The sequence below is a fragment of the Furipterus horrens genome, unplaced genomic scaffold (genome assembly GCF_987537825.1).
Source record: "Furipterus horrens unplaced genomic scaffold, mFurHor1.1.pri manual_scaffold_2, whole genome shotgun sequence".
In the NCBI taxonomy this organism is placed as follows: Eukaryota; Metazoa; Chordata; class Mammalia; order Chiroptera; family Furipteridae; genus Furipterus; species Furipterus horrens.
Window position 1 is genome coordinate 20252271 of NW_028327172.1, and position 26904 is coordinate 20279174.

General features: G+C 44.2%; 1 protein-coding gene across 1 annotated transcript in view; it reads right to left on the reverse strand.

The window, feature by feature from the left end:
* CD44 (CD44 molecule (IN blood group)) overlaps positions 1–26904 on the reverse strand; it is an 88319-nt gene that overhangs the window by 47580 nt on the left and 13835 nt on the right. The window contains exons 2-3 of the mRNA XM_090262700.1: positions 4295–4460; positions 452–585 (exon numbers count right to left, since the gene is read on the reverse strand). Of these exons, the coding sequence (XP_090118826.1) occupies positions 452–585; positions 4295–4460 (300 nt within the window). The remainder of the gene's footprint in view (positions 1–451; positions 586–4294; positions 4461–26904) is intronic.

The window sequence follows — 26904 nt, forward strand, 5'->3', positions numbered from 1 at the left end:
TATTCACCACAGCCTCCCTGCTGTTCCCAGAACCGGCCATGGTGCTCCCACACACCTGGCTTCGTGCTGGCCATCCACACTGCTCACGGCTTTCTCCCACATTTTCCTCGGGCTCACTGATGTGGCTCTTCTCAAAGGCTCTTTCCCTGACCACCTTCTCAGAAAAATCATCCCTAGTACTCTGAAGCCTCTTGTTCTGCTTCCCTTTTTTATAGTTCTTATCTCCCTCTGACTTCATATCAGGTGTTTATTTGCTTACTGTTGGCCTCCCCAACTTAGCAGGTACACACCCTGGAGAGAGAAATCTTGTCTCTGCTGTAGAGATATTCAGTGAGCATCTGGAAGCTACATGAAGCCTCACTTAAGCTGAGATTGAACCACCTTTGGCCATGCTGCCACGAGCTTGCCTGTCAAAAGACACCCCAAACACAGACATCCACTCGAAACCAACCTGAAGCATTGAAGCAGTACGTGTCATAATGGGAGGTGTTGGAGGTGAGGATGTACACTCCGGTGTTGTTTGCGGCACAGATGGAGTTGGGATGGATCCGGGGGATCACCACGTGCCCTTCTATGAACCCGTACCTGCAGAAGAAACACCAATGGTTATCCACCTGCAGGGCTGTGATGGGTATGCCATCATGTCCCATCAAATGACATGTCATGCAGTGTAATGCTTCATTCAACTTACCCCAAGAGGTGTTAGAAGTTTCAACCACTGACTTATGTGAAATCCAAAAATAACAGCAGAGGAAGAGCGAAAGGGATCAACAAGGCTGATAGAGACAAAGTGATTTCATGGAGGCCTCTATGAGAACTTTTTTAAAAAGAGAGATTCGTGAAAGAAAATTTGTTTCAAATAAAAATGTGGTCAAGTCAGTTTGAAGAAAAAGGAAGCCTGAGTCACAGAAGAAAAAAAAATGATGACTTTTATGATGTGAGATTCATTCTGGCTCTCCAGTACCTTCCTGTTTTTCACAAAATACATAAAATGACCAGCTCCCCATAAGACAGAACTAGGTGGCTCTTTATTTCAGCCCTCAAATGTCAAACCTGCTGCATTTCCCATCCCTAAACTTCTCTCCCTGCCTCGCCTTTTCCTGTGATTCCTTCATTCCAGATCCCATTACTCTAAACATGAAGCCTTATTCATATGCCAGATACGAGAGCACTTTGCCTCATGAGCATCCCAGGCATAATTTCATGGCCAGTGGAAGTAAACTGACTGTCATTAAAATAGGAGTAATAGTAATTAAGTAAGTAAACAGCAATGCCTCATTTAGCTCAGGAATTTTCCAGAAGCTGCACAGCCAGGGAAGCGCTTAAGCCCCTCTGCCCCACCAAGGTGTTTCTGGGAGCATGTTGGAGCCGGAGGCCCTTTCAGATACAACAGACAGCACCCAGCCTCTTCTATCAGCATCACGGTGGCTAAAGACTCACTGCACAATGTCTTTGGAATATCAATGCATAAAAAAAAAGAGAGAGAGAGAGAGATGTGCGCTGAGAAAATAGCATTTGCAAGAGATGAGGTGTTGGCAGGGGAAGGGCAGAGAGGGAGGAGCTAAATCCAGCAGGTTTCTGAAAAATGCAAAGTTGGCTAAAATGCACAATCCTTTTAATCTCTCCTGCCAGTGGCAACAATAGTGCATTGCACTGCAAGACCCATGGAACAGGCGGTGAGTTTGAAATTTCGAAGTAGAACTCATTATGTCTATGTTGCAGCTGTAGCTGGCATGACTAATTCCTCATCTAAACCGACAGTCTGGTTTCTCCAAAGATGCCTTAGCTTGGTGGGGGGAGGGGCGGCAATTACATGTTAGTAAGTACCATATATCTGAGAATTGTTACTAATCAGGGTGGGGCAGACAGAAAAGAGTAGCTGCTAAGTAAGGTTCTATCATAGCCTGAGACTCTGCCATCTGTCCTCTGGCAGATAGCTGATTCATAGCTACAAGTGAAATTATGGAGATGAGTTTTGCAACACTTAATACCAGCTATGGAGGCAACAATAGGGTTCTTTGGCATAATTCTTGTTCTCGCTCTCTCTCTTTCTCTCTCTCTCTCTCTCTCCCTCTTTCTTTCTTTCTCTTTTAAATAATAACCCTCCCTCCCATCCTTACTGCATGCATCAAGTCTGTTTAACACTGACAATGCAGAATCTACATTCCCTGTGGAAATTATTCCTGAGTTTTGCCACATCAGGTCAATGGCCAGTTTTGTGTGTCACACTGTACATAAGTTGGGGATATTAAAATGTATATGTGTGTGTACTGCCTGAGTAGGTTGCTGTTCACAGGGAGAAAAGAAACACCCAGCAAATCCATGCATCACACTTGCATCTGCCTTTTGTTCTCAGTCCTTCTGGGGGCTTGGTTATTAAAATATTGCCCTGGGTTCAGACGAAGCAGGACAGAATCTGGACTCCTCCCTCTGCAGTCAATGTGGCCCACGGTGAGCTGTGGAACTTCCCTAAACTTCACTTGCTTCATCTGTAAGTGGGGTAATGTAATAGAGCATGGTTCCGTTTAAGGATTAAGTAAGGGTTGTGAGCAGGTGCCCGCATCTATGTGCTTGATGATTGGCCAGTGGAAGTAGTAAGAACTTCTCTCTTTTTCAGCATATGAGAACATTTCTGTATTTCGTAACTATGTCTTGCCTGCATTTCACAATAAAAATTCAGCTCACTAAACCCACTTTCTTAGTAGATTTCTTACTGACCTAGTCTAGGCAATATTTAAACAACTAGCCTTGGAAATAGAATCAATGCATCTGTTAACTGGCCTGCCTTCATCACAGACTGCAGCTCAGGGGAAGCAGCCACCAAAGCTGGCTCCCTTCTCTGATCCTTGTATGTTCTCGCAAGCAGAGCTTTGAACACACACAGATGTCTTATACAGCGGCTGTCTGTTTTAGAGCAATGCTATGCAGTAGAGCTTTATGTTATCCTTAAAATGGGTATAACTGACTTTGTTCCATACAGGAGCCACTAGTCATTTGTAGCTTGTTGAAATGTAGCTACTGTGCCATTGAAGAACCAAGGTTTTAATTTCACGTAATTTTAATTAATTATAGATCACCTGGGGTCTGCTGCATGGGCAACAGCAGACCCTCCATATCACCCTGCCCAGGCTCTGTAGCTTCAGCTTCACTGGAGAGGACACTCCAGTGACATCGCAAGATGTCGATTCAACACGGGAGGAGACAGATACCGTGTCACTCCCGAGTCGGACTGCACAGCCATTCTCGGCGGTGCAGATAGACTCTTAAGAAGCTACACCATCGTCTCTCGAGACGGACGGCTGCCGACGACGACGACGAGATCACCACATGTGACTAGTGGCTCCCATATTAAACCTCAAGATTTTCCTTTTCCTTTTCAGCAAGAGCCTCAGGTACTGCTCATAAAGTGCATACCTCACTCTAACCAAGGGTGGGGGTTAGATGTATTTAATGATCCTAATGACATTACATTGCAAAAGCACAGAGTGGGTAGTGATGGGCTGGGATGGAAACTTAGCAGTTGCTCAGATGACCCATAGAGCTTCCACTAAAAATAAACCAAACCATACACTTCACTGTGTTTGTCAACCCTGCTTGCTCTTAAAGCGCTCCACTCACCACAGGGCCTTCGGACACTCAAGAAAGAAAAAAGGGAAGGGGAGGAAAGGGGAGGGGAGGGGAGGGAAGGGAAGGGAAGTCCATTGCTTGCTGTGATTGTCCTCCAGCAGGGCTCCACAGAGTACGATATCCCCAGAAGCTCCACAGAAGCTGGGTGCTTTCTGAGTCCCTCCCATCGTTTCCCAATTACCAGCAATTTGTCTCAATAATTTTCATACCCACCCTTCTTTTTGACCCTCTCAACCCAAAGCAACATAGAAGAGAATAAAAAAAGAGAGAGAAAGAGAGAAAGAGAGTTGTTTGAAAAATCCATTTTAAGCCTAGTCTGCAGGGCCAAGATTCTAGGCACTTATTTATTTTAAACACTGTTATTTGGTATACATTTTCTTGTGGTTAATATTGCACATTTTCTTCAAAGCCAGGAGAGCGCTTTGTCAAAGCACTTGAGGCAAGAAGATTCCAGCGGCTGACCCTTAGTGGCCTCCTCTGGGCGACCCCGCTACCATTCACAAGGGGTCTTTGGAAGACTTTAAATTTCAGTTGTTTTGCAGGTTCCAGATCGATAGGCCAAACTAATAGGTGGAGCTCACCCAATCAGGTTTCAGGGAGGAGCCCTCCCAGCGCTAAGCCCCGCCCCCTAGCTCGGGCAGCTGGCGGACAGTTTCTGGTCTCTCACCTGCAAGTCTCAAACCCGGCCTTCAGGGCTTCCTCCATCTGGGCCATGGTGGGCAGGGTGCAGTTGAAAGCCTCGCAGAGGTCGGCAGCCTCCGTCCGCGAAATGCTATAGCGACCATTTTTCTCCACATGGAATACACCTGAGTACCGGCAGGTTATATTCAAATCTGTGTGGGATGAAACAGAAAGGTTAAGATTCTTTTGCGTAAATAATTCGGAAGAGGTAAGAAGTTTGTTTTTGAGCAGCCTCATTAAAAAAGCCAAATGAACTTATCTATTGGCCAGAACCTTCAATAGTTACTCCAACATTCCGAAGCACCATTACTTTAAACTCAAACCTGAGATAAGACACAGTAAAGTCACATCACCCTTACTTGGTCTCCATCCATTTCTGTACAGCAAAGTCTTTTTAAAACATAGGATTGGGAACGTTCCTAACCACTTTGGGTTTGGCGCTGTCTGATTGAAATCGATTTTTGCTAGAATAAACTCTTAAATTTTTTAGTAAGCCCCAGTTTGTCCTTTACCACTGGTGACATTACAAAATGGTACAGCCACAACAAAACTAAGCATTCTATTACTTTATGATTCAGAGACCGCACTCCTTGCTCAACGGAAATGAGAACTTATATCCACACAAAAATCTACACACAAATGTTTATAGTAGCTTTACTCATAATTGCCAAAATTTAGAAGCAACCAAGATATCTCTCAGGAGGTTAATGAATAAATTTAAGAAAGAAAAGAAAAAAAAATTAAAAGCATGTGATTTACTTCTGATTAGTAAAGCAACACAAGCCTGTGGAAAACTTACACAATTCTGGAAAGCAGTGAAAGAAGAGCAAGCCCACCACTAAGAAAACTACAGCTAACGTTTTAAACATTTTGTTCTATCTTCTTTCAGCTTGTTTTCTGAATGCGTGTGTGTTTCTGGTTAAAATGATACTAAATATGAAGTTTTAGATTTGGGAGTCTCTCCCCCCACCCCCCACCCCGCCCCGCCTTAATCTTATATTATGAGCATTTTCCCACAATCATGTGGCGTTGCTCCCTTGCTTATAACCTGCAGTGGCTTCTGGTTGTACCCAGAATAAATTTCCTTACCACTGCTGATAAGATCTACATGCTCTGGCTCCCTCTAACCTTCAAGTATCTCATTCTGCTTCAGATACAAAGCCTCCCTTCAGTTCCATTGGGCATTCTGAGCTCCTTCCCACCTTAGAACATTTATATCTGCCTTTCCCTCTGTCTGAAATGTTCTGTCCTCAATTATCACTTGTCAGCTCCACATCACCTCCTCGTAGAGTCCTTCCCTGAACACTCTTATCAAATGCACAGCGTCTCCCTCCCCTCACCTTGTGCTAGCACCTTCAACAGCAACTTATTTACTTATGTATGAATTGAGTTATTATCCATTTGCCCTTTTTGTGAGGAAACTCCAAAACAAGCCAAGGCCTTTTAGCGGTTTACAGCTGGTTTTTAACAGTACCTGTCATAGAGGAGAGGCTCAACAAATATTGTTGAATAAATGACTCATTGAAATTTCTTGAAAAACATACTTTTAACATCTTGTCAGATAGATCCGAGACCTGCTGTTTGCTCCCAAGAGTTAATGACATTTAACATGAAGCTTAACTGCTATCCACCGGTGAAAGAGTGGTTTAATCCAAGGACTTCTGTGAGTTTTGCAGACATTAATCTGAAATCTCAATAAGGAGCTGAAAAATCCTCTGGTTCTACAGGATCCTCTGTAACAATCTCAAAAGTCTTAAAACATCTTAATTGAAAACTTTTTTTTTTTTTCCTTCTGGGACTGTATTATCCCCAGTTTGCACTTGAGTAGGCTCCGACACAGAAAGATTAAATTACTGAAACCATCCTGGTGAAGCCTAATTCCTCCTGAGCATGTTCTTGAGCCTCAAAGACAGTCCTTCTCTAAGGATTCTTACCCACTACATGGTGGACTATGTGCCAGGCCAGGTATCACTTTGTTAACCATGAGCCAGGTCTAGATTCAGAAGACCTGGCTTTACTCAGACTCTCACGTGGGCAGGTCCGGAGGTAGTCAGGAAGATTCTGCTTATTTATCAACAAGAAAATTGAGACTCAGAGAACTGAGTTGCACAAGGAAGTGAGTATTTCTGTCCAAAGCCTGTAGTGGCCTTCCAGAATCTCAACTGCTTTGTTCTGCAATTCTGAGTCAATAACCCAGGTACTGGAAATCTGTTACTGCATTGTCACTGGGAACCTGGAACCTTTAGGGTTCTGTGTCGCATCAGCTTCCAAGAACCCTAAGAGGTGAGTTTAATGTGTGTATGTACATATTATTTGTAGGTTAAAAAAAAATTAAAGCTCAGAAAAATTGGACGGCTTCCCAAGTTTGTCCAGCTATTAAGTGGCAGAGCTGGAATTTCATCTTAGGTCTGTTTAATGCCAAATCCATGTTCCAAACCACTTTGCTACTTGCCCTAGGACCCTTTCTTATTATTAGAGCAAGATTTCACTCCAAAGGAGAGAGGTACACCTAACCTACTGTGTCATAAGAACAAAGAGAGTGTCAGTACAGTATGATCGGGTTGTAGAGGCAACAACTGCTTTCTTTTTTCTGAGCAGGAAGCGGGGTCCAACCAGAAGAAAACAGTGCCAGCCAAGTACAAAATGCGATGTTAAGAGACCTGGTAAAATTTTCTATGCTCTTTTTTGACTCTGAACATGGTAAAAGAAACAAGAAATGGAGCTTTGAAAAGGCATGAACCAATATCATATCAACTGGTTTTCTTTTCTTTGGTATCATTAGCATGCAGGTGCCTTAAAAAAGCATCCGAAGTAGGCGAAATGGAGAGAATGTGTTTTTGTGTGAGATTAATTCCTTTTGGGGTGGAATGGGGTGCTTCTTAAACCAGTTACACAGCATGTGGCTGATGACGCAATGGGAGCACAGAGGAGGGAAATGCACAAGGCCGTATTGAAATACTGTTTGTTTTCACTGACATTTTCAGCTTTGGCCTCTGTCAGCCAATTTTAGCAAAGAGAAACTGTCACTCTGGGTGGCAGCTCTTCTAGGGTAGACAGCCCATTCGGGGCTCTGCTTGTCTAGCCTACAAAAGAAAAACGAAGCCTCCCAATCAGCTTCTTGGAGGTGAGGCTGATAGGGGAGACTATCAGCAGACAGCAGGAGAGGCCAACTGCCTGTCGGTGCTCAGCCAGGTGGCTTCTGTCACTCCCAGGTTAAAAATGAAGTCTGAGGCGTGGACGGTGGTTTGGCGCTCAGTGGCAGTTTCTGTGTTATTAAAATTAACTCTAGTGTGCTGCCTGGCACACAAATATGCAAATGGAATAGAAACCAATTCAGGCTGAGACTTTTGAATAAAATCCTTTGTGCCACAGTCAATGTAACTTTATAGACAATACATGCAAGCAGTGTGTGAGTGTGCCTATATGTGTGTATGTGAGTAGTCGTGTGTGGTTGCGAGTGTTCTGCTCAGCCAAGAGAGGAAGAAACAGGTAAACCCAACCTTCAGCCTTCCTAGACTTGAAGGCTTAAACAGGGTCTGACACACAGTGTGTATCAGCCAAGGACTGCCAACGTGCCAATTCCACAGCATGCATTTATCTCGATCTTGTGAAAAAGTCCACCTCCCAATCCTGACGGCATTCAGCCCCCTGGAATTGCAAAGATGGCGTCAAAACTTCATTTCAGGTCAACGGTCCCGTGAGTGTTCACTGTCCCTTCCCTCTGGGTCCCTCATACCTTAAAAGGGACCAAGCATCCAGGGCCATGTATCCTTCAAGTCCTGATAACATATGACTTTCTTTCCAATGGGTTTTCTTAACACTAATACAAACCAAAAGGGTATTATTAATAATACCAATGGCGATAATAGTAGCTAATACATAGTGTGCACGTATTATATATCTGCTGGGCACTATTCTAAGCACTTTACAAGTACTAATTCATTTTACCCTTAAAACAGCCCTACGAAATGGGTAATATTATTATCCTCACTTTCCAGATACAGGAACTGGGGCACAAAGAGGGGAAGAAACATGCCCATGTTCCAAGAGCTAGTAATTACGGAACCAGGATTCAAAGCCAGCCAGTCTGGCACCAAGAGTCCACAGGCTCATCCACTAGGCTACTACTCCTAACCCCAATTTAAGTAACTTTTTATGGCCTCTCAACATCCCCAAAGTACAGCTACTGGTATTCGCAAAGTCAGAGTAAGGCAGAGGTGTGAGTAGCCACGGACGACAGATCACCGGAGAGCACCGGTGTCTGTGGTCATGGAACTGGCCACGCTGCCACCCCCTGCAGGCACGTAGGGCTCCCAGGATGTCTGTACACCTCTCCTGGGAAACAGAGGCCCCTGTGATTAGCAATCTGCTGTGACTCAAGAGGCTAATAGCAACTGGCTGATGCATCTTTCAAACAAGTCTTTCCAATTGGAAATAAATCAAGAACATTTTCCGTTGAGCCCTCTGGTCTCTAATAAATCTCCCGTATCACGTAATAAATGAACCGTCCAAGTTACTCCCTCTGAGAGACCCAAACGGCAACATCAACCATTTGAGGCCACTTTTAGATTCAGGGCGGAGCCTCTCTCAAGGGAGAAATACCACCCGGCACGTTAGGGTTGCCAGGAAGACAAAGGGGCCCTGGGGCCCATCACCTGGTGAGCTCTGCACCCACATGGGAGGAGGTCTGTCAGTGTGACCTGTTAGGAAGATTTTTTTAAAAGGAGCTCTCCAAGAAACTATCTCATCGTTTAACCTACTCTGGCACCAAACACATGAAGGCTGGTACAACAGTTGAGGGTTCTAGCCTCTGTGCTATGCTGCCAATTAGGGCAGGTTCTGGGTAAATTCATTCTTGCTTGGATAAACCATAGCTGACCCAAGACACCATTAATCTTAACTTTATTTTCCACTGAGCCTCAGATCAAGGAAAGTAGATCCTTCTAGTAAAATCACTCCGGCACGTTTTAAAACTTGGCCTACCTCGCAGGGCCTGAGATGAACAGCTTCTTGTTTTGCCCATCATATCCTAAGTAGTAGAAAATCCCAAAATCTTCTGGGAGTAGAGCACTGTGTAATTTCCACCCAACTCACCATTATCTACATCTTCCCAAACTTTCCTGAGAGGTGAGTGGGAGGCGGGGTGAATATCACACAGCTGTCTAGCCGTGAAGGTTTTCAGCCTGGAATCTACAAGTTGACCTTCAGGGGGTCTATAAACCTGTGAAATCGTGTGCAAGATTTTGCATATATGTATGTAGTGTGTTCATGTATGTTTGTCTCTGTGTGTGTGTGCACGTGCGCATGTATAGGTGTTTTGGAATACCCCTGGGTTTCATTAATTTCTCAAAGAAGTCTCTGACACAAACACATAAAGAATTACAAGGATTATTATCTCCAAGGTCTCCTCAGTAATCAAACTCCAGGATTCTGACATTTTGGAACTTCCCTGTGGGCTTCATGACAGCAGAGACTGTCTCTCCCTCCTCACTGCGTCCCCAGTACCCAGCACAGTACTGCACAAAGTAGGCACATGTTGAAAGGATGAATGAGTGAATGAATGAATGAATGAATGAACGAATACCTCTTTCTCCCCCTGCCCTGACAGGACAAGCAGACTTACGGGGTGCAAAAAGAGCCCTGCTCAGCTCCCTTCCCCACATCATGTCTGAAGAATTGCCAGCTGGGCCTTGTTGAAAATTCCCTACAGGACACTTTAAATGTCTTTAACCAGAAGCATTTGCTGTTGAGAAACTTTGCTGTTTTTCCCGGAACCAAATGGTTCAGTCCTGACTCGTGTGGCTCAGTTAGCTCAGTGTCATCCCACAAAGCAAAAGGTCATGGGTTCGATTCCTGGTCAGGGCACATGCCTGGGTTGCAGATTAGGTCCCTGGTTGGGGCACATTCGAGAGGCAACTGATCAATGTTTATCTTTCACATGGATGTTTCCCTCCCTTTTTTTCTCCCTTCCTTCCCCTCTCTCTAAAAATAAATAAATAAAATCTTAAACACACACACACACACACACAAATTTTCAGAGACCAACTTTCAGTTTTGTAACTGGCTTTGTCTGTCTGAATTTTATAAACATCACCTCCGCAATTGGCACAGCCTCTACGCATTCCTGTCACGGAGTCATTTCTGAGGTCAGATGTCCTGAGTGGACGCCAGTCATAGTGCGTCTCACGTGAGGACCGCCAGATGATCTACCATCACCCTGTGCCCAGGGATCCTCAGTTCTCCAAACCAGTCTTCTCCAGATGGTCCAAAAAGAATTGATTTCTTTTCCAACATGAGCCACCAGACAGACATGCCTGGTCCCTATTTGTCATCTCTTCAGGAGGGATGTGGCAGAGTTAGATTTTTTTTCCTACTGATTTGGTCCCAGAGGAGGTTATGTGTCTGGGGAGATTGGTTTTGTTGTTTGTTTGTTTGTTCGTTTTTGAAGATGGAAATAAAGCCAGTTCCTGCGACTTAATGACTTGTGCAGTTCCCATCATGTGATAACAGCGAGCACTCACCCAGCACCTACTCTGGGCCACATAGGGTTTTCAACATTCTACGTGTAAGAATCCATTTCATTCTCATAACAACTCTATGTGGCAGACACCTTTATTATCCCAGTTTTACGCAGGAGGTAACCGACTTGTTGAGAAGACACGAGTAACCTGAGCTAGTAAGCTGTGGATTGGATTTCACACTGGGCAGTCCAGCTGATCACCTTGCAGTGTTATATTGGGCATGGGACAGGTGCTAAAACTATAGGAAATCTACTTTTTCTCTGGTGGTTTTCAAAGTGTGGAAAGGTGAGCATTAAAAGGGAGCTCTGGTAAGAGGAATTCGAGCTTACTGAATATTATTTTTAGGATCAGAGTTCACTTGATTCCAGACCATAAGGCTTAAAAGGGTAGGGTCTTCTGCCCAAAAACTTGGTAAGGTTTCAGAGGGGAAACCCTCACTGATGGAGATTCCACCCTCTCTGTGGGGAGTTGATTCCACCTGCTCCAACAATGTGCTACGTCTCTCTGATTCTACTTGTGCTCTTTCCATGATCCTCTTGGGAATTGAGACTCCAGCACAAGCTACAGCTTAGGCCTCCTTTACCCTTTACAGCCTGAAGTCTCTGGCCAAGGTCAAGCAGAGTGAATAGAAGGCCCAGGGACTTAGGGGTGGCCCAGGGCTGGGAAGCCAGACCACAGGCTGTCCTTGTGACACTATAAGATGTCTGCTGCCCAACCTGAAATCTCAACAAACCAAGCTAAGATGCCAGGCCAATCTAGCTGGAGCAGACCCTTTGGATTGATTGCATCTGACTCCATGGAGCTCCTGGGAGTCTGTCACATGCAAGTCTCTTGGACAGTGGCAGCCAAAGTACTGGCGAGTTCTCTACTTTTCAAAAAACTTTTATAGTGTTTATCATGAAATAGCCAGGATTCTGTTTCTGTCTTCTGATATGCTGAGTTCATGTCTGAAAAGAATTATACAACTCACAAACCTAACTGAATTGATTCTCATCAAACATAGGAAAAGAAAACATCAATTAAAAAAAAATAGCATCGTTACTAATTGGATCGTCTCTGTTTAAAACCAGGAGGGACAACAGACAGCTTCTAATCCAATTCTCTTAAATGTAATAGAAAAAAATTCAGAATGACTGAATATTGCCACCCAGCCAGTTATGAAAAAAGCGGGACCTTAGGGGTTTATAATTGCTAGATTTCTGACTCTTAGACCAGTGCTCTTCCATCTGAACTGCTTTTATAAGAGGTCTGAGCAAGTCATCCCCAATAAAATCATAATCCACTATCATTTTTATTGAATTTATTGGGGTGACACTGATTAGCAAAATTATACAGGTTTCAAGTGCACAATTCTATGACATAACATCTGTATTGTGTGTTGACCACCCCGAGTGTCCTCCCTTCACTGTTTACCCTCCCTGTACTCTCCTCTACTGCCCCCATACTCTCCCCTCTCCCCCAGCAATCACCACGCTGTTGTCCATGTCTGTGAGGTTTTTTCTCTTTTTTTTCCCCCTCACCCCCTCCCCATCCAATCTCTCCCAACAACTGTGAGCCTGCTGCTCTCTAGCTATGAGTCTGTCTTTATTTGGCCTGTTGATTCATTTTGTTCATTAGAGTCTACATATGAGTGAAATCATATGATACTTGTCTTTCTCTCGCTGGCTTACTCACTTAACATAATGCTCTCCAGGTCCATCCATGATGTTGCAAAAGGTAAAAAGTTCTTTTTTTTAGTCCACTCATCTACTGATGGACACTTGGGCTACTTCCAAATCTTGGCTATTATAAATAATGCTGCAATGAACATAGGGGTGCATATATTTTTTCAAATTAGTGCTTCAGGTTTCTTTGGATATATTCCCAGAAGTGGAATCACTGGGTCATAAGGCAGTTCCATTTTTAATTTTTTGAGGTAACTCCATTCTGCTTTCCACAGTGGCTGCACCAGTCTGCATTCCCACCAACAGTGCACTAGGGTTCCTTTTTCTTCACATCCTCACCAGCACTTGTTATTTGTTGATTTGTTAATGATGGTCATTCTGACAGGTGTGAGGTGGTATCTCAATGAGGTTTTAATTTGCATTTTTCTGACATTGAACATCTTTTTATATATCTATTGGCCATCTGTATGTCCTGTTTGGAGAAGTGTTTATTCAGATTCTTTGCCCATTTTTTAATGGGATCTTTTTTTTTTTTTTAAGTATTGAGTTTTATATGTTCTTAATAGATTTTAGATAGTAACCCCTTATCAAGTATATTGGCTATTATATTCTCCCATTCAGTGGGCTGTCTTTTCATGTTGTTGGTGGATTCCTTTGCTGTGCAAAAAATTCTTAGTTTGATGTAGTCCCATTTGTTCATTTTTTTTCTTTTGTTTCCCCTGCCTGAAGTGATATATCAGAAAAAATACTGCTATGAGCAATGTCTGAGATTTTACTGCCTAGGCTTTCTTCAGAATTTTTATGGTTTTGAGTCTAACACTTAAGTCTTTAATCCATTTTGAGTTTATTCTTATGTATCGTGTAAGGAAGTGGTCTAGTTTCATTTTTATGCATGTATCTCTCTAATTCACCATTTAGTGAATAGACAATCTTTCCCTCATTGTATGCTTTCGCCTCCTTTGTCAAATATTAATTGACTATAAAAGCATGGGTTTTTTTCCTGGACTCTTGATTCTGTTCCATTGATATATATGCCTGTTCTTATGCCATAATCCACTGTCATAATGAGACATAAAGAAGACATTCTGTTCTTCATTTCTTTGACTGTATGATGTCTTTGAAGCCCTGAAGTTTCCATCTGGGAGTCTTCCTAGCTATTATAGCCCCTGTTGGCACCCAGGCCTGCCCATCCAGAAGGCTGGCAGGCCTTCCTGCTGCTTCCACGTCACTCACCTCTATCCCCTGACGCCCATGTGATGGGTGCCTGGTGAAAGGCTCTATTGTTCAGCATCTACTTCTGAATGAGGCCAAAATCATACTCGGTGGCCGAATTGCCGTTGGCTGCCCAATGCAGACCCTGAGTCTTGAATGACTCAGCCTCTCCCGGAACTGCCCCGGAGGTGGGTGAGGGTTTAATGAGCAGAGAAAATAGTCATACAGCATCATACCCAGAGAATTTCCTCCAGAATGTGTTCTGGGTGGCTTTCAACTGAACTATTCATCTCCTGGCACTCAGAAAGGAAATGCACCCCAACCTCTTGGCACTTCGCCATCCCCCCTGACCTCTCAGCCTTTCGTCCAAGGAGCATGGAGCATCGTGGCCGCCGACACAACCAACAGGGCCCATACCACTCCCTCTGTCAGAGGAGAGTCCCAAGGGGCTCTCAGCACTACTCTGGCCCTTCAGTCAGGCCTCCAAACAACTGAGCTAATGGAGCTTTGAGGTTGTTTTCACAGTCTGAAGAGCTCTCGCCCCTGCTTCCTAGTGGGACAATGGGAATTGGGGGCGGGGAGGAAGTTGGGAGAGCCCCTTCAGGCTCCTACTCCCCACCCTGGGCCCAACAGTTTTTCTGGCAAAAGAGGGTGTGTGTGTCCTAGAACTGTCACCTCATGAACAACTCTGAAAGGTCAAGTGGTCTTTGGTGAGCAAGTCTCCAGGAAGATGGCTGAGGGAGAGAAACCCTAGGGTATATCCCTGCATGTCACCATGGCAATTGGGGGAAATGCTCGCTCTGGCCTTGCAACTTTTGCTTTCTCCTTTTTTGGATCATATCTGTTTAGCAGATTGACTAGCAGGAACCCAGGATGTGGTAAATAAAATTAAAAAGCATCGCAGGGGCCCACATGGGGTTTTCCCTGTTGCAAGTAGAAGAAAAAAATAGAGTCCCACTTTGTTTCATAACTAGATTTTTTCCTCAGGTAGTTGCAATGGCCACATCACCTAATTCATGTACAGTTTTTGCTGGTGAGTAGCCAGCATTTTGAAGAACTGGCCAATTTTTACAGAAGAAACTAAAGAGTAAGAGATTCAGAGACTCAAAAGTCTTACAGAATTTGAGTAAAATCTAGGCCTCCACTCAGATTTTCAAGGTAGACTTCTCTCCCTTCCCTGTGGAGCTGCCCTGTCCATCTGGGTTGCCAAAAGGCAAAGGGGAAAAGTGGCCGCACTCAGAGAGGAGATTTATGGTTTTCACACCTTTTCTGCCTCCCCGCCACGATGTCTCAGGCAGAACCACAATACTTAGAAAGTAAAAGCCGAGCTGCCCCAGTAGGTACTGGAGTGAGGGTGGAGGGACAGACTCCAGACCCCCTATCCACCCACTGCTCATTCTTGCCCAGCCCCCACCCCATCCCACCGATGGCCCTGACACTCCCCACAATGGTCTAGGAGACTCAGTGGAACACTCTGGAAACCACCACAGTAGGGCCTGTCATAGCAATGATAACCAGCACTTAGCAAGGTCTGCCAAGTGCCAGGGGTTCCACAGCATATGGGCCCTAAGAGTGTTAGTTGCCCCACATGGGCACTGTGGAAACTCAGAACCAGAGTGTTAAGCACTGTAACTAGCACAGGGCTCTGCAGGCCAAATGAAACGCACTGTGTAAAAGTGCTTTACAAGTGACACAGGCCTGGCAGTGTTATTTTGTGTTTTTTCCCCTTGATCTCAAGAATAAAAAGTACCTTGCAATTTAAAGTTCTCCCTAAAGATCATCTCTGGTCTCTAAGGAAGAAATAGCAAAGTCTGAATTTCCAATCTTATCCTACAGGGACCGGAGCTGGGTAACAGTGGGCTTGATAGAACTTACTGAATCAGAAACTGAGGTGAGGCTGTTGTCCTTCAAGAAGGAAGGGGCGCAAAGGGCCACCACCAATTTGCAGAGCCCAACTTCACCACAGTCTTGGGTGTCTTCAACTTTGATTTTATCCTCTTGTCTATCCCTTTTAGCATCTTCTCAAGTGAGAAAGAGAAGTCTCACATCAGCGGGTTTGAAATGCAAGTGCACTGTGGGGTAAAAAGTGTGGTGGGGACCCTCAAGTTCCTCCAGAACCTACAGCCAAGCCCCTGGCTGGGCTCCCAGTAATATCAATACTAATATAGCACCTACTGTGTGCAGGGGTCTGAGCTAGGTGCTTCACACTGATTACCTCACTTAATCCCCACAATAACCATATGAGATAGGCGTTATTATTAGCATCAATTTTTTTTTGTAAATAAAAAAAACTGAAGAGTAGAGAGGTGAAGAAGACACCTGTCCAAGGCTGCACCATTAGATCAGGCACCTGGCCTCTTCTCTCCCATCTGCCACACACAAATACCTCTTTCATTGCTTCACTTTGGGAGATTCCAGGCGATAACAGAATAATGCCTCTTGCCAGATACAGTAGTCCCTCTTTATATCACGGTTCACTTATCGCGGCCTCACTGTACTTAGTTTGAGCACCTCCGGGTTGATATTTGTTAGTGTCATGCAAATAGAGCTGGTGGATAGGAGCTGCTTACTACCCTCTCCTCCAATGGGGTAACTAACAGAGCAAATGAGATGGGAAGAATTTTACAGAAACTGGGACTTAAGAAGAAGCCTGTGCCCTAGACAGGGCTGATCAGCTCAGGAGCACACTCCGGAAAAGCTTGGTGAATGGATTAGATTTCCGCCTGGTTGCAATCATAGACAGATCACTCTGTTCTTCCCATGAGGTATCACACAGGTCAGACACCCCTTAGGTTGATGGTTTTTAACCTCATTCTGCCTTAGCATCACTGCAATTCATAGGAGGAACAATGTCAGTCACCCTCTGATGGGCACCAGGTGCCTTGCAATCCCCAGTGGCCTCGTCCTCTGTCATTTAGAAAAAATCCTATCTGAAGGAAGGCGAGTGAGCATGAAAGTTTTTCTAGAAATAGTCATGAGTTTGGTGCAGTTTCTAAGAAAGCAATGCCATTTGTGAGGCTTGCAACTTGGTTGCCAGTAACCCTGTACTTACAGTGCACCTACAACCAATCCTGACCTGCAGGTGGATCGATACAGAACAAGAATCATGCCTTTAGGCTACCCTTTTCCTCTCCAAATACGGTGAAATGACGTACCTACAAAGTATTTATTTGCAACAAGGATTGCAAGTGACTAAGGAAAGTTCTAGATTTCCACTGATTCTGAATTCACTGGGCTCAACAATCATCAGGTCACATTCCAATAACTCTGCCTCTCTCTTTTCTCATTCCCTCTCCAGCTCTCTGTCAGGTGCTAACCTGAAGAGTGTGTGTGTGTGTGTGTGTGTGTGTGTGTGCGCGCGCGCACACACATGCACAAAAGAGACAGGCTCTCTTTCTCAGTCCAACCACCCACCACTATTCATTCTTCAGATGCTTTTAAGAGGAACACAAATGTCTCAAAGCAGAAGCCCTACCGGGGGAGAGACCGGATTGCGGAGACATTTTAAAAAATCTGGGCCAAATAATGTCCAGGATCAGTACAGTTCCAATTGCCCTGTGAGCAAATAGCTTATAATTCACACCTCTTCCTGAGCTTTCAGTCTGTGAAATCTCATCTGTGACTACAGATGCCAGTCTCAAATGCCAGGATCCAGAAAACTTAGTTCTGACAAGCTTTTAAATCCTACTCAAGCCACAGGATTTGGACCAAAATCTTTACCATTTCATGTTCATCTGGAGTGGGCCAAAAATAACTTCCTGCTCCTAAGGAGCATGGCCCAAGGAAAGACCCAGAAGGTTTAAAATCGAAGGAAGTTACAAATGGCCCTTCTGTGAAGTTGTCAAAGAAAATAAGGCCTCGAGTTTCCTTCAAATAAGTGGCCATGAAACATGGCCAAGAGATCACACCTGGTGAAGGCCCAAGCTCCTTCCACCACGGGCATTTGAGAGGTGCTTTGGAAACAGCAAGATGCAGACAACAAGGTCTCTTTCTGTGAAATGGGTGCCTTCCCAATTGCCATCACTCCCCCTTGGCCATGGCACAGACATCAACTCAACACCGCTTCTAGAAGATACAGATGTTACATGTCAGACATGATTCTGGGTCCTGGGGAGACTTACAGGGTGCCTGCCCTGAAAGAGTTTCCATTCTAGTGTGGGAGAGAGACGGACAGTATACAGCTAAAGGATCAATATATAAATAAGGCCGTTTCAGGTAGTGGTAATGCTCACAGAAAATAAAAGGTGATGCTATAATAGGGAATGACAGGGGGCTGCCTTGTCAGGCAGTCTGTGTGGACTGACACTCTTCTATGAACTTATGGGCATATTTTACTTATTTATTATGGGGCTTTGGGGCTGATCAGCTCAGATACATGGTGACAGGAAATATTTCCCTCCACACACACCCACACAAACAGATTAAATCAAATTTGGAATTCACTTTTGCTTTCCACGAGACACTAGAAGATGTCTCCAGAATTTGGACTTAGTAGGGTAAACAGGGAGACTTGGAAGGCAAAGCTTATGGCAGCGGAATGATCTGGTTTCTAGAATAAGAGTTCCATTTGAATCATAAGCTGGGCACAGAGTTGGTGGAACTGAGGTGCGTCTGCCCTTTCTGGGTCCTCGCCTGAACTTCAAGGAGACAAGTCAGAATGGCAGAGCAGTCTCTCCGAGTGCTACCGTGGCATACCGATGCACAGCCCTGAGTCTCCTGGTCACCCAGCATCTTCAGCATCCTTTATTTTACAGTTGCCGGTAACTGAAGCTATTTATCGCCATGGTATTGTGAGATGGCAGAGTGACCATGCTCGTAGTCTTTCATATCAGGGGGACTTGGATTCAAGTCCTGGCTTGGGGTCTTGTGAAATGTTAGGCACACCATGTTTTCTTAACCTTTAAGCCTCAGTTTCTTCATTCATAAAGTGAAGATAATGACTGTCTCATGAGATACTTTGGGGATTTAAAGAGACCTCTCAGCAACATACCTGACACTTAGAAAAATGCCTCATATGGATAAATATTGGCTAATTAACTCAAAGATTAAGGTACATTTAAGGCAGCTTAAATATGAAATGTCTCATATTCTGACTTGATTCTTGATTAACTGGTCAGCTACTTTTTGTATCATTGGTAACAGCCACTCAAGACCTCCAGTTAGAAACCAGGAACCTAATTATTTAGATACATTAGCTCTTACTCTACATAATATGTATTCATACTAGATAGATGGATGGATAGATGGATGGATAGGAGGACAGTTGATAGACAGACCCTCTATCTAGAAAACATAATTCTAGGAAGAAACCTGTCTAAAGTAATACTAACCCATATAATCAAAGTGGTTTCTTTGGGACCATGATTTATTTATCTTTATATCTCTAGTGTCTCATATATATAGTACAGAGCCCAATAGATGTTTCTCTGGTTTAGGGGAAAGACACTAGGTTGAGTACCAAGGCCTGGAGTCTAGTTTTGGACTTCTTATTGATAAGCTTTCAGCACTTGGAGAAAGCTTCAGTTTCTTCATCAGACCAAGAAGTTGGATTTGATGATCTCTAGGTCCCTAGCCAATCCATCCCTCAGCCTCTGTAAGGAGAAATCTATGTTTCTTTGTGACTTGTTCTCTCCTCGATCCAGAAACCCCAGGGCTCCCTCTTGCCTGCAGCGTTGTGGCATTGCACTGGGGAACCTAGGCGGTGGTGGTGTGATGAATGACTAAAGCAGGGGGACTGGCTGCGAAAAGAAACAATAGACAAAACAAGAGCGTGTTACCAGTATCCTGCTCTCAGATTACACCCAATAAACGACTCCAGTGCAGGCAGGGGCTAGAACCTGTCCCACTAACGCTGGCTGGCGAGAAAGAGAAAGAATGGTTTCAATTAAGAGGAAACCGACAGAATTGCTGATTTCCTTAGAGAGACTCTCCTGAATTACTACCAGCAGCCCCAGCGCTCCCTACAGTGAATTTCCACATCACGGGCCAACTCAAACCATTCTTCAGTCGTGAGACAATCCTAAAGTGAGGCACTGTTGCTAAGCAGCCCCCCACCTGCACAATTGGGGTCCAGATGCCCACCCCCAACTGGATCTCTGATCATTGGTGGTCTTGGGGGCTCCAGTGTCCCTGCAGAGGAGAAAGGGAAGCTCACTTCCTGAAGAGAATTCCTGGTAGTTTGAAATTGTTTCAGTGCCCTTCACTTTAAAGGAGTGAGAAAAATCCAGATTCTTAGGAAAAAGAGATACCTTGATTTTCAAGGCCTCCAGTTCTGGGGATAGAAGAACAGGATTAACCCTGTAAAACTGAAGGGAAAGTGGAGCTCAGAATTGAATTACAGCCCCACCACGTAAGAGCTGAACTTCCTAGGCAAGTTACTTCACCTTTATGAGTCTTAAGTTCTCTGTCTATAAAATGGCTCTGAAGAAATTCAGTCATTCATTTATTCGATGGATATTTGCTGTGTACCTCAAAGAGAAGTTTATGGGTGTTGGATAATAAATGTAAATAAAGCACCAGCACTGCTGGGTTCATAACAGGTGCTGTAAAAGTGTCAATCTTTTCTCTTCTCCCACGGGAAGATAAAACATTGGATGACTGGCCACTGCAACTCCAAGGGTACCCCTCGGTTCTAATTGACAATGTATTACTGCCATGAAAAATCATTTGCGCTTTGATAATCCTCCATTTCATCCTGAACAACAGTCTGCGACTACACTCATGAAATTAAAACCAAGATGAGAACCTGATACAAATGTAAACACTCCTGTTCCGAGATATAAAAGTCTTAGTCACTTCAGAGATGGAACTGGGAGTGGCCTGATCTTCCTTTCTTGAGAGGAGAGCAGAACTAAGCAGCTTAAGGCAAGTAAAGGTGTTTTTGGTGATGAACACCCCAATGATTGGTGGATGGACATCTTATGCCCTTAGTGCTGATTCCCCATCAACAAGCAGGAAATTCCAGTCTTCGGCTTCCAGGGAGGAAGTAGGCTCTGGGAAACCCCAAAATCTCCAGAATGAGAAGGAAGCAACTGCATTAAACTGCCCCTAACGGCCCTTCTACACTCTGAAGCCAGGGAACATCCCTGTAAAGAACACACTTCACCCAGGAAGGAGGAAAATACCATCTCCTCCGCTGGCCCCACCACCAACGGCCAGGACCAAAGGCAGGAAGGGGCTGATCCTGCTGAGACAAGCAGTCTGGGAAATTGACTGACATTGTACAAGTAAAGACAGGACCTGGGGCTCATTTCCACATTCGCTTTCATGAGCTCCTGCAATAGCCAAGGTTTCCGGAACAACGCATGCTGCTTTATCTGCTCAGCAACATTTGTTCCAGTGAGCATACGTGGGTGTCAGCATGCTGGTGCACCCTCCCTGCCAAATTAAATGAGATTTTATTGGCTATTGTTTTGCCCAGAAATGGAATGAAACTCTCCCAAAGGCAGCTGAAAACATTTCTCAAGTGCAGCAGGAACAAAGTTAGGGCTGACGGTGACAGAAAAGATCCCACGTCTAATAATAACCGTGATCACAATGACTACTGATGAATGTTTACTCTATGCCAGTCACTCTGTCAAGAGTTTCATGCGCATGATCACAGAAGTCCGCGCACAGCCCTACAGGTAGGTATTATTACTCTGTTGTAAAGATGAGACTGTTGAGGCTCAGAGATGCTGATTGCGTCAACCGCATAATTGATGAGTGGCAGGACTCAAAGCCAGGCCTCACTCCAGGACCCACACTACTTTCTGAACGCTGGAGACACCAGATTCCAACACCCCCTTCCCCCAACTTGTGCATCTCTCATAGCCTGTGTGTGGCCCAGAGACCGAACTATGTGGGCTTCAGGAAACATTCTCAAATCTAGTCATCAGAAGAAGATAGGAAACCTGACTTTGAGAGACACTGTTCTCTGATGGCCTGCTGGACGTCACACCTGTTTCGGAATGTGTTGCGGGGTGGGGGGTGGGGGTGGAAAGATCACTTGGAGAAGAAACCAAATGAGTTTTCCAAAGGTTTTAACAATGCAAACAATGCATAGTGGCTGTTGACTTTAACCTTCCAACAATGTAAAGAACAGGATGCTAGAACAGATAATAGGGCACCTTTCCTATATCCTGAGAAACAGTCCTTCAGGAAGGCTTGGGATTATCTGATGATGTTTGTTTGAAAGGAGAGTTGCCCTAAATATGTCCCAGAAGGAAGTCACAAGGAGGCCCTCCCTCTACCCCCAGCAAGAAGAGCCTCAAGTATCCAAGGCTTGCATCCCCAAAGCTTGGCCCATCTTTCTTATTCCTAAACAGAAAGGTTTCCTCCTTGTCTCTCCCAATCATCCTGAGAGGTCAGACATTGTAATCTTCAGCTTCCCTGGTGCCTTTGCAAGAAACTAGAGAAGAGACTGTTTCCTAGGTGATGCCAGCCAAGGAAAAAGGATGGGAACTGGGCGGAGCACAGCTGCAAAGAGCAAGGAGAGTATGAGAGGAGATACGGCCTGCTTGCTGATCTTCATTTGCTTTTTAAGCACTTGTCTCTTATTCAAATAGAATAGAATAGAATAAAATAGAATAGAATAGAATAGAATAGAATAGAATAGAATAGAATAAAAAAGTTTTATTTTTTTTAAGTTGAATTTGGGCAGCACAGCCAGAACCGACCATGGTAAGTCACAATCTCATAAAATCAACCCAACACTAAATGAACACAAGTCTTCAGAAAAGATAATAGCAGTTCCAATTTCATTATTTCAATAAAGTTTCATTCAATGACCCCATGTGCAGGGTACTGTTCTAGGCACCAGGACCAGGGCATTGAACAAGATAGGCAAGGTTGTTGTCCCAGTGGAGGTTATGGTCCAGGGGAGAAGACTGACATTCAACAAGTCAATAACACAGCACAATAAATGTTGGAACCAAGTACAAGGCGTCTTTTCTGCCCAAAACTTTTGCATCCCTAAGAGCTGCCTCCCCAGGGCAATGTCATTTGAACTGAGAACTGAAGGGACAGATTGGGAACTAGCAGGCCAGTCTAATAATCAGCAAACCTCGTGGTCAGGAAATTCACCCTCAGCATCAAACATAAATCATTTTGATTTAATAGAATCCATTTCCTTTAGCTCTTTCATCATTAGATTCTGAAATGAAGCAGCCCCCTTCCTGTGTAAGAAACAATCACATCCTAGAGGTCTACATTAAACATCCCTTGGGCTTCTCTTCCCTGCATGCAGTCATAATAAATCATTTAATGGTATTTAGGTGAAAAAAGAAAAAAGGAATGGAAAACAAATCTTAAAACCCTGATGTTTCTCCCCATGCTGTTAGGTTCCGTAGCTAACTAAGGAGGCAGAGGACTGGCCCAGAAAACCCTCCTGTACATCTTTGGGCTTATTAAAATGTTAGGATGTTGGACCCTTGAGCTTCACACTCCAAGTAACTATTTGGAAAGAGGTTTTCTATTTATGAAAGAGCAATTATTAATATAAAATTCAACAGTCCCTTTTAGAGTCCTTGAAAGCAAGTCAAGTCCATCGGGAGCCAACATAGTGTGGTGACGTGGGCATCAGCTCTGCGGGTGAAAAGCTAGGGTTCAAATCCTGAACCTGTACTAATTAGTTACAGAGAAGGAAAACTCTGATTCCAAAAAACCTCCGCTGCCTTGCGGCATACCTCTTCAGGGGAAAGGCTAAGGGAGTAAACCCCGACAGAAAATCCGGAGCCGGAGTCCCTAAGGCGGTTTGACGTTGTAGTCAACACCGGCAACTCCTGCGGCGCACCTGAAGCCAAGCTGTATTGACTCCGTCTTTCCCTTGGACCCTTCAGCTGCGAAGAGAGGGGGGGTCTGCTGCATGGGCAACAGCAGACCCTCCATATCACCCTGCCCAGGCTCTGTAGCTTCAGCTTCACTGGAGAGGACACTCCAGCGTCATCGCAAGATGTCGATTCAACACAGGAGGAGACAGATACCGTGTCACTCCCGAGTCGGACTGCACAGCCATTCTCGGCGGTGCAGATAGACTCTTAAGAAGCTACACCATCGTCTCTCGAGACGGACGGCTGCCGACGACGACTAATTAGTTATATGACCTTGGGAAAGTCATTTAATTTCTCTCCTGTACAGGAGGAGAATAATGCTAACCATGAAGTTAATGTGAGAGCTGGATTAGATAATAGAGCTGAAAACACTTCACACTTGTTAAAACATGCTAGGAGTAGTTATAGAAAAAAGAAGCCAGCTATGTGCCTTTGGGGGTCATCATCTCATAATTTACAGGGAGAGAGATGCTTGTCCAAGGTCTCAATAATTCTTTTTTAATGAATCACTACAGATTAGTGGTACTTATACATGGTGTAGCTCCACAGTGCTAAGGTGAGTTGCAATAGTGAGTTTCTAATATAAACTGCTCAAGTGTGCAAAAGATTGACTATTTGTTGAAATTATAACAGGTTTAAAGTTATTTTCTGATCCTCTTTTGTTGGGAAGAAAAAAAGATAAAGTTATAGCTATTATGATTAAGGATAAGCCACTGATCTTCTAAGCCTCAAACTGTAGTGTGTCCCCCAAGTGAACCCTATTCATGAGGTGTGTCTTTTCAGAAGCTTGAGGGCAGGGCTTAGGAACACAGAACTGAGCTTTGCCTGTTTTTTTCCTTTGGCTGGTATAGTATCTCAAACCATAAGTCCACCACATAGGGGGACACCCTTTGGGATCTTACTGATTGTAACAGGCTTTCTTACCAATGGAATAAAGTTCCTCTAATTGAACCCCAATTTTGTTTAAAGCCCCAATTTATTCTTGAAGGGAGGTGAGGTCCCAGTTTCCAGCTCCAGTGGGTGGATCATGACCGGTCTCAGTCAAGCACTGTGGTCACAGTACTCCTTGCCAATGATCAGTTTGGTGTGGGCATTCCATGGGATGTGACCCACCACTTCCAATGGGAAATAAAGGGAAGTCAATTCTGAAAAAAAAGACTTTTGAAAGAACTAGTCCTCCCTGTTTTAGAAGAGATGTTTGTGGATAAGCTTTCCTTTTTTTGGTGCTGGATATTGATTTTTTTTTTTTTTTTTTCCATAGGATACCTGAACTGTGGAAGTCAGTTTGAGACCACGGAAGGGGCTAACCTGTAGGAAGATACTGGCAGCGGCAGCAAACTGGGAGAAAATTGGGTCTTTGATAATACTGAGCTCCTGGAATTGCCCTACTTCCATGCTTCTTGTTTTAGGAAGATGTCATTTCATGAGGGTCATTTGCTCTGTTACTTAAAGAGAAATTCAACTGGCATGCCCTGATATGGGTATATCAAGAAAAATGTGACAGATAATAATTACATGAGGGACACATCACAGTTTGATGCATAGATGGGTTGTAGTTTACGTTCATTCATGATAGCTATAACTCCATCCTTATCTCTCCTACCCAAGAAAGCACATATGAATAAAAGTGAATAAATGTTACATCACCATAGAGGGGATAACCTTGAATCTGTTCTAGTTTATAAGGCACAGTTGTTTATAACTGACAGTTTGAATCAGCTGGTGCCTCTACTTTACCAATTGATAAATATTATTATTATCTATGCTTTCATCTGAAAGCATTTTAAGTAAAAGTTTTTGTTTTCTCACCACATCTGTCCCACTCTCCTGATAGGACCCACTCTGGGAATCTTTAACTAATTACCACCAACCAAGGAGATAAAAGAGTGAGGCCCTTGTAACCAAGTGGTTGGACATCCATATCCCAGGGTTCTTTGCCTGGTCTCCTTCCTGGACCCAATAGATGAGGCTGCATGACTGCTGGAAATCACCCTGCAAAACACCCCCTACACACACACACACACTCCAGCTACCAACATGCTCAAAAAAAGACCAAGAAACTTTCAATAAAATGGATGAGATATGACCCTAAACAAAGAACGCTAAAGATTCCTAAGTAAATTATGAATTTTCCCCCAAGGCTTAAAATAACTCTGACATCACATGACACATTGCTTCCCAGAGTTTAGGCTCCTTTGCTGCCCCAACGCGTGATTCTAAAAGTCTGAGTCAGCTTGGAGGTTTCTATGGTTCTCTTCCCATTACTGTCTATTGCAAGACAGACACAATAAAGCAGGTGCTTTCAGAATTTTTAGGAGCAGAACTTTCTCTTCTTGCTCTCTTACTCAGAAGACCTATGTGTGAGGCAGTCAGAAGAGGGGCCACCTTGGCTAGATTTGCACCTCTGACCCCACCCACCAGACTGTCCCCAGGACATGAGTGCTGGTAGGGTTGAGACATCCAACAAAGAACATCCCCCACCCACCCACCAAGGAACTGTAGGGATCCTGCAAACATAATCACTGCTATTAATCCTACAGGTCTGGAGAAGACTTCTCTGATGCTCTAGATCAGCCAAGGTCACCCTATTATGTGCTCTCTCAAGAACCTGTGCTCCCCCTTCCCAGCATGCACCTCAAGTATAATAATCAGAGCATAATCAGTTGTTTACTGTCTGTCTTCCCAGATAGACGGTAAGTTCCATGAGTAGAAACCGAGTCCCTCTAGTTTAAAGTTATACCCCTAGCACATGTGGCAGGACACCTAGCACATCTAAATATTCAATAAGTATGTGTTGAGTGAACAGATGAGTCCTTTGAAAACTATTGATTGTTGATCTGACTCACCGAATTGCTGAGAGGGGCTGGGACAAAACAGGCCAGGTTATGCCAGACCTTCTGGTTTCAAAACGCTCATTAAGTCAAAAAGGACCAAAACAAACACCAAATATGGATGTTCAAGATACTGAGTAGGAAGCGCCAGTGGAATGTATATTTTGTAGGCTCTACCTTTCCTGTTTCCTATTGTGCAAAAAAAAAAAAAAAAAAAAAAAAAAAAACCAATGTGCTTTTATCTTCCTCTCTCTGTCACTCCAAGTCTTCTTGCCCTAGTCAGCCCATTATTCTCTTTCTTCTATAATCTCAAAGGGTGAAAGGACCACTGGACTAAGAGTCAAAAGACCAAGGTTTTGACTAGTTGCATGACCTTGGGCAAGTCACTTGCGGTCTTTGAGATGACCTTGCCCTCTTATCTGTTCAGTGTAACCAGTGGGCTATGAAATTGTTAGCACCCTTTTGCACTCTGGCATGCCATCATCTTTGTTGTTTGTCACCAGCCTGTGATAACTTCTCACTTAGGGTCCTTTTTCTCTCTCCCCTCTTCTGTCTCTTT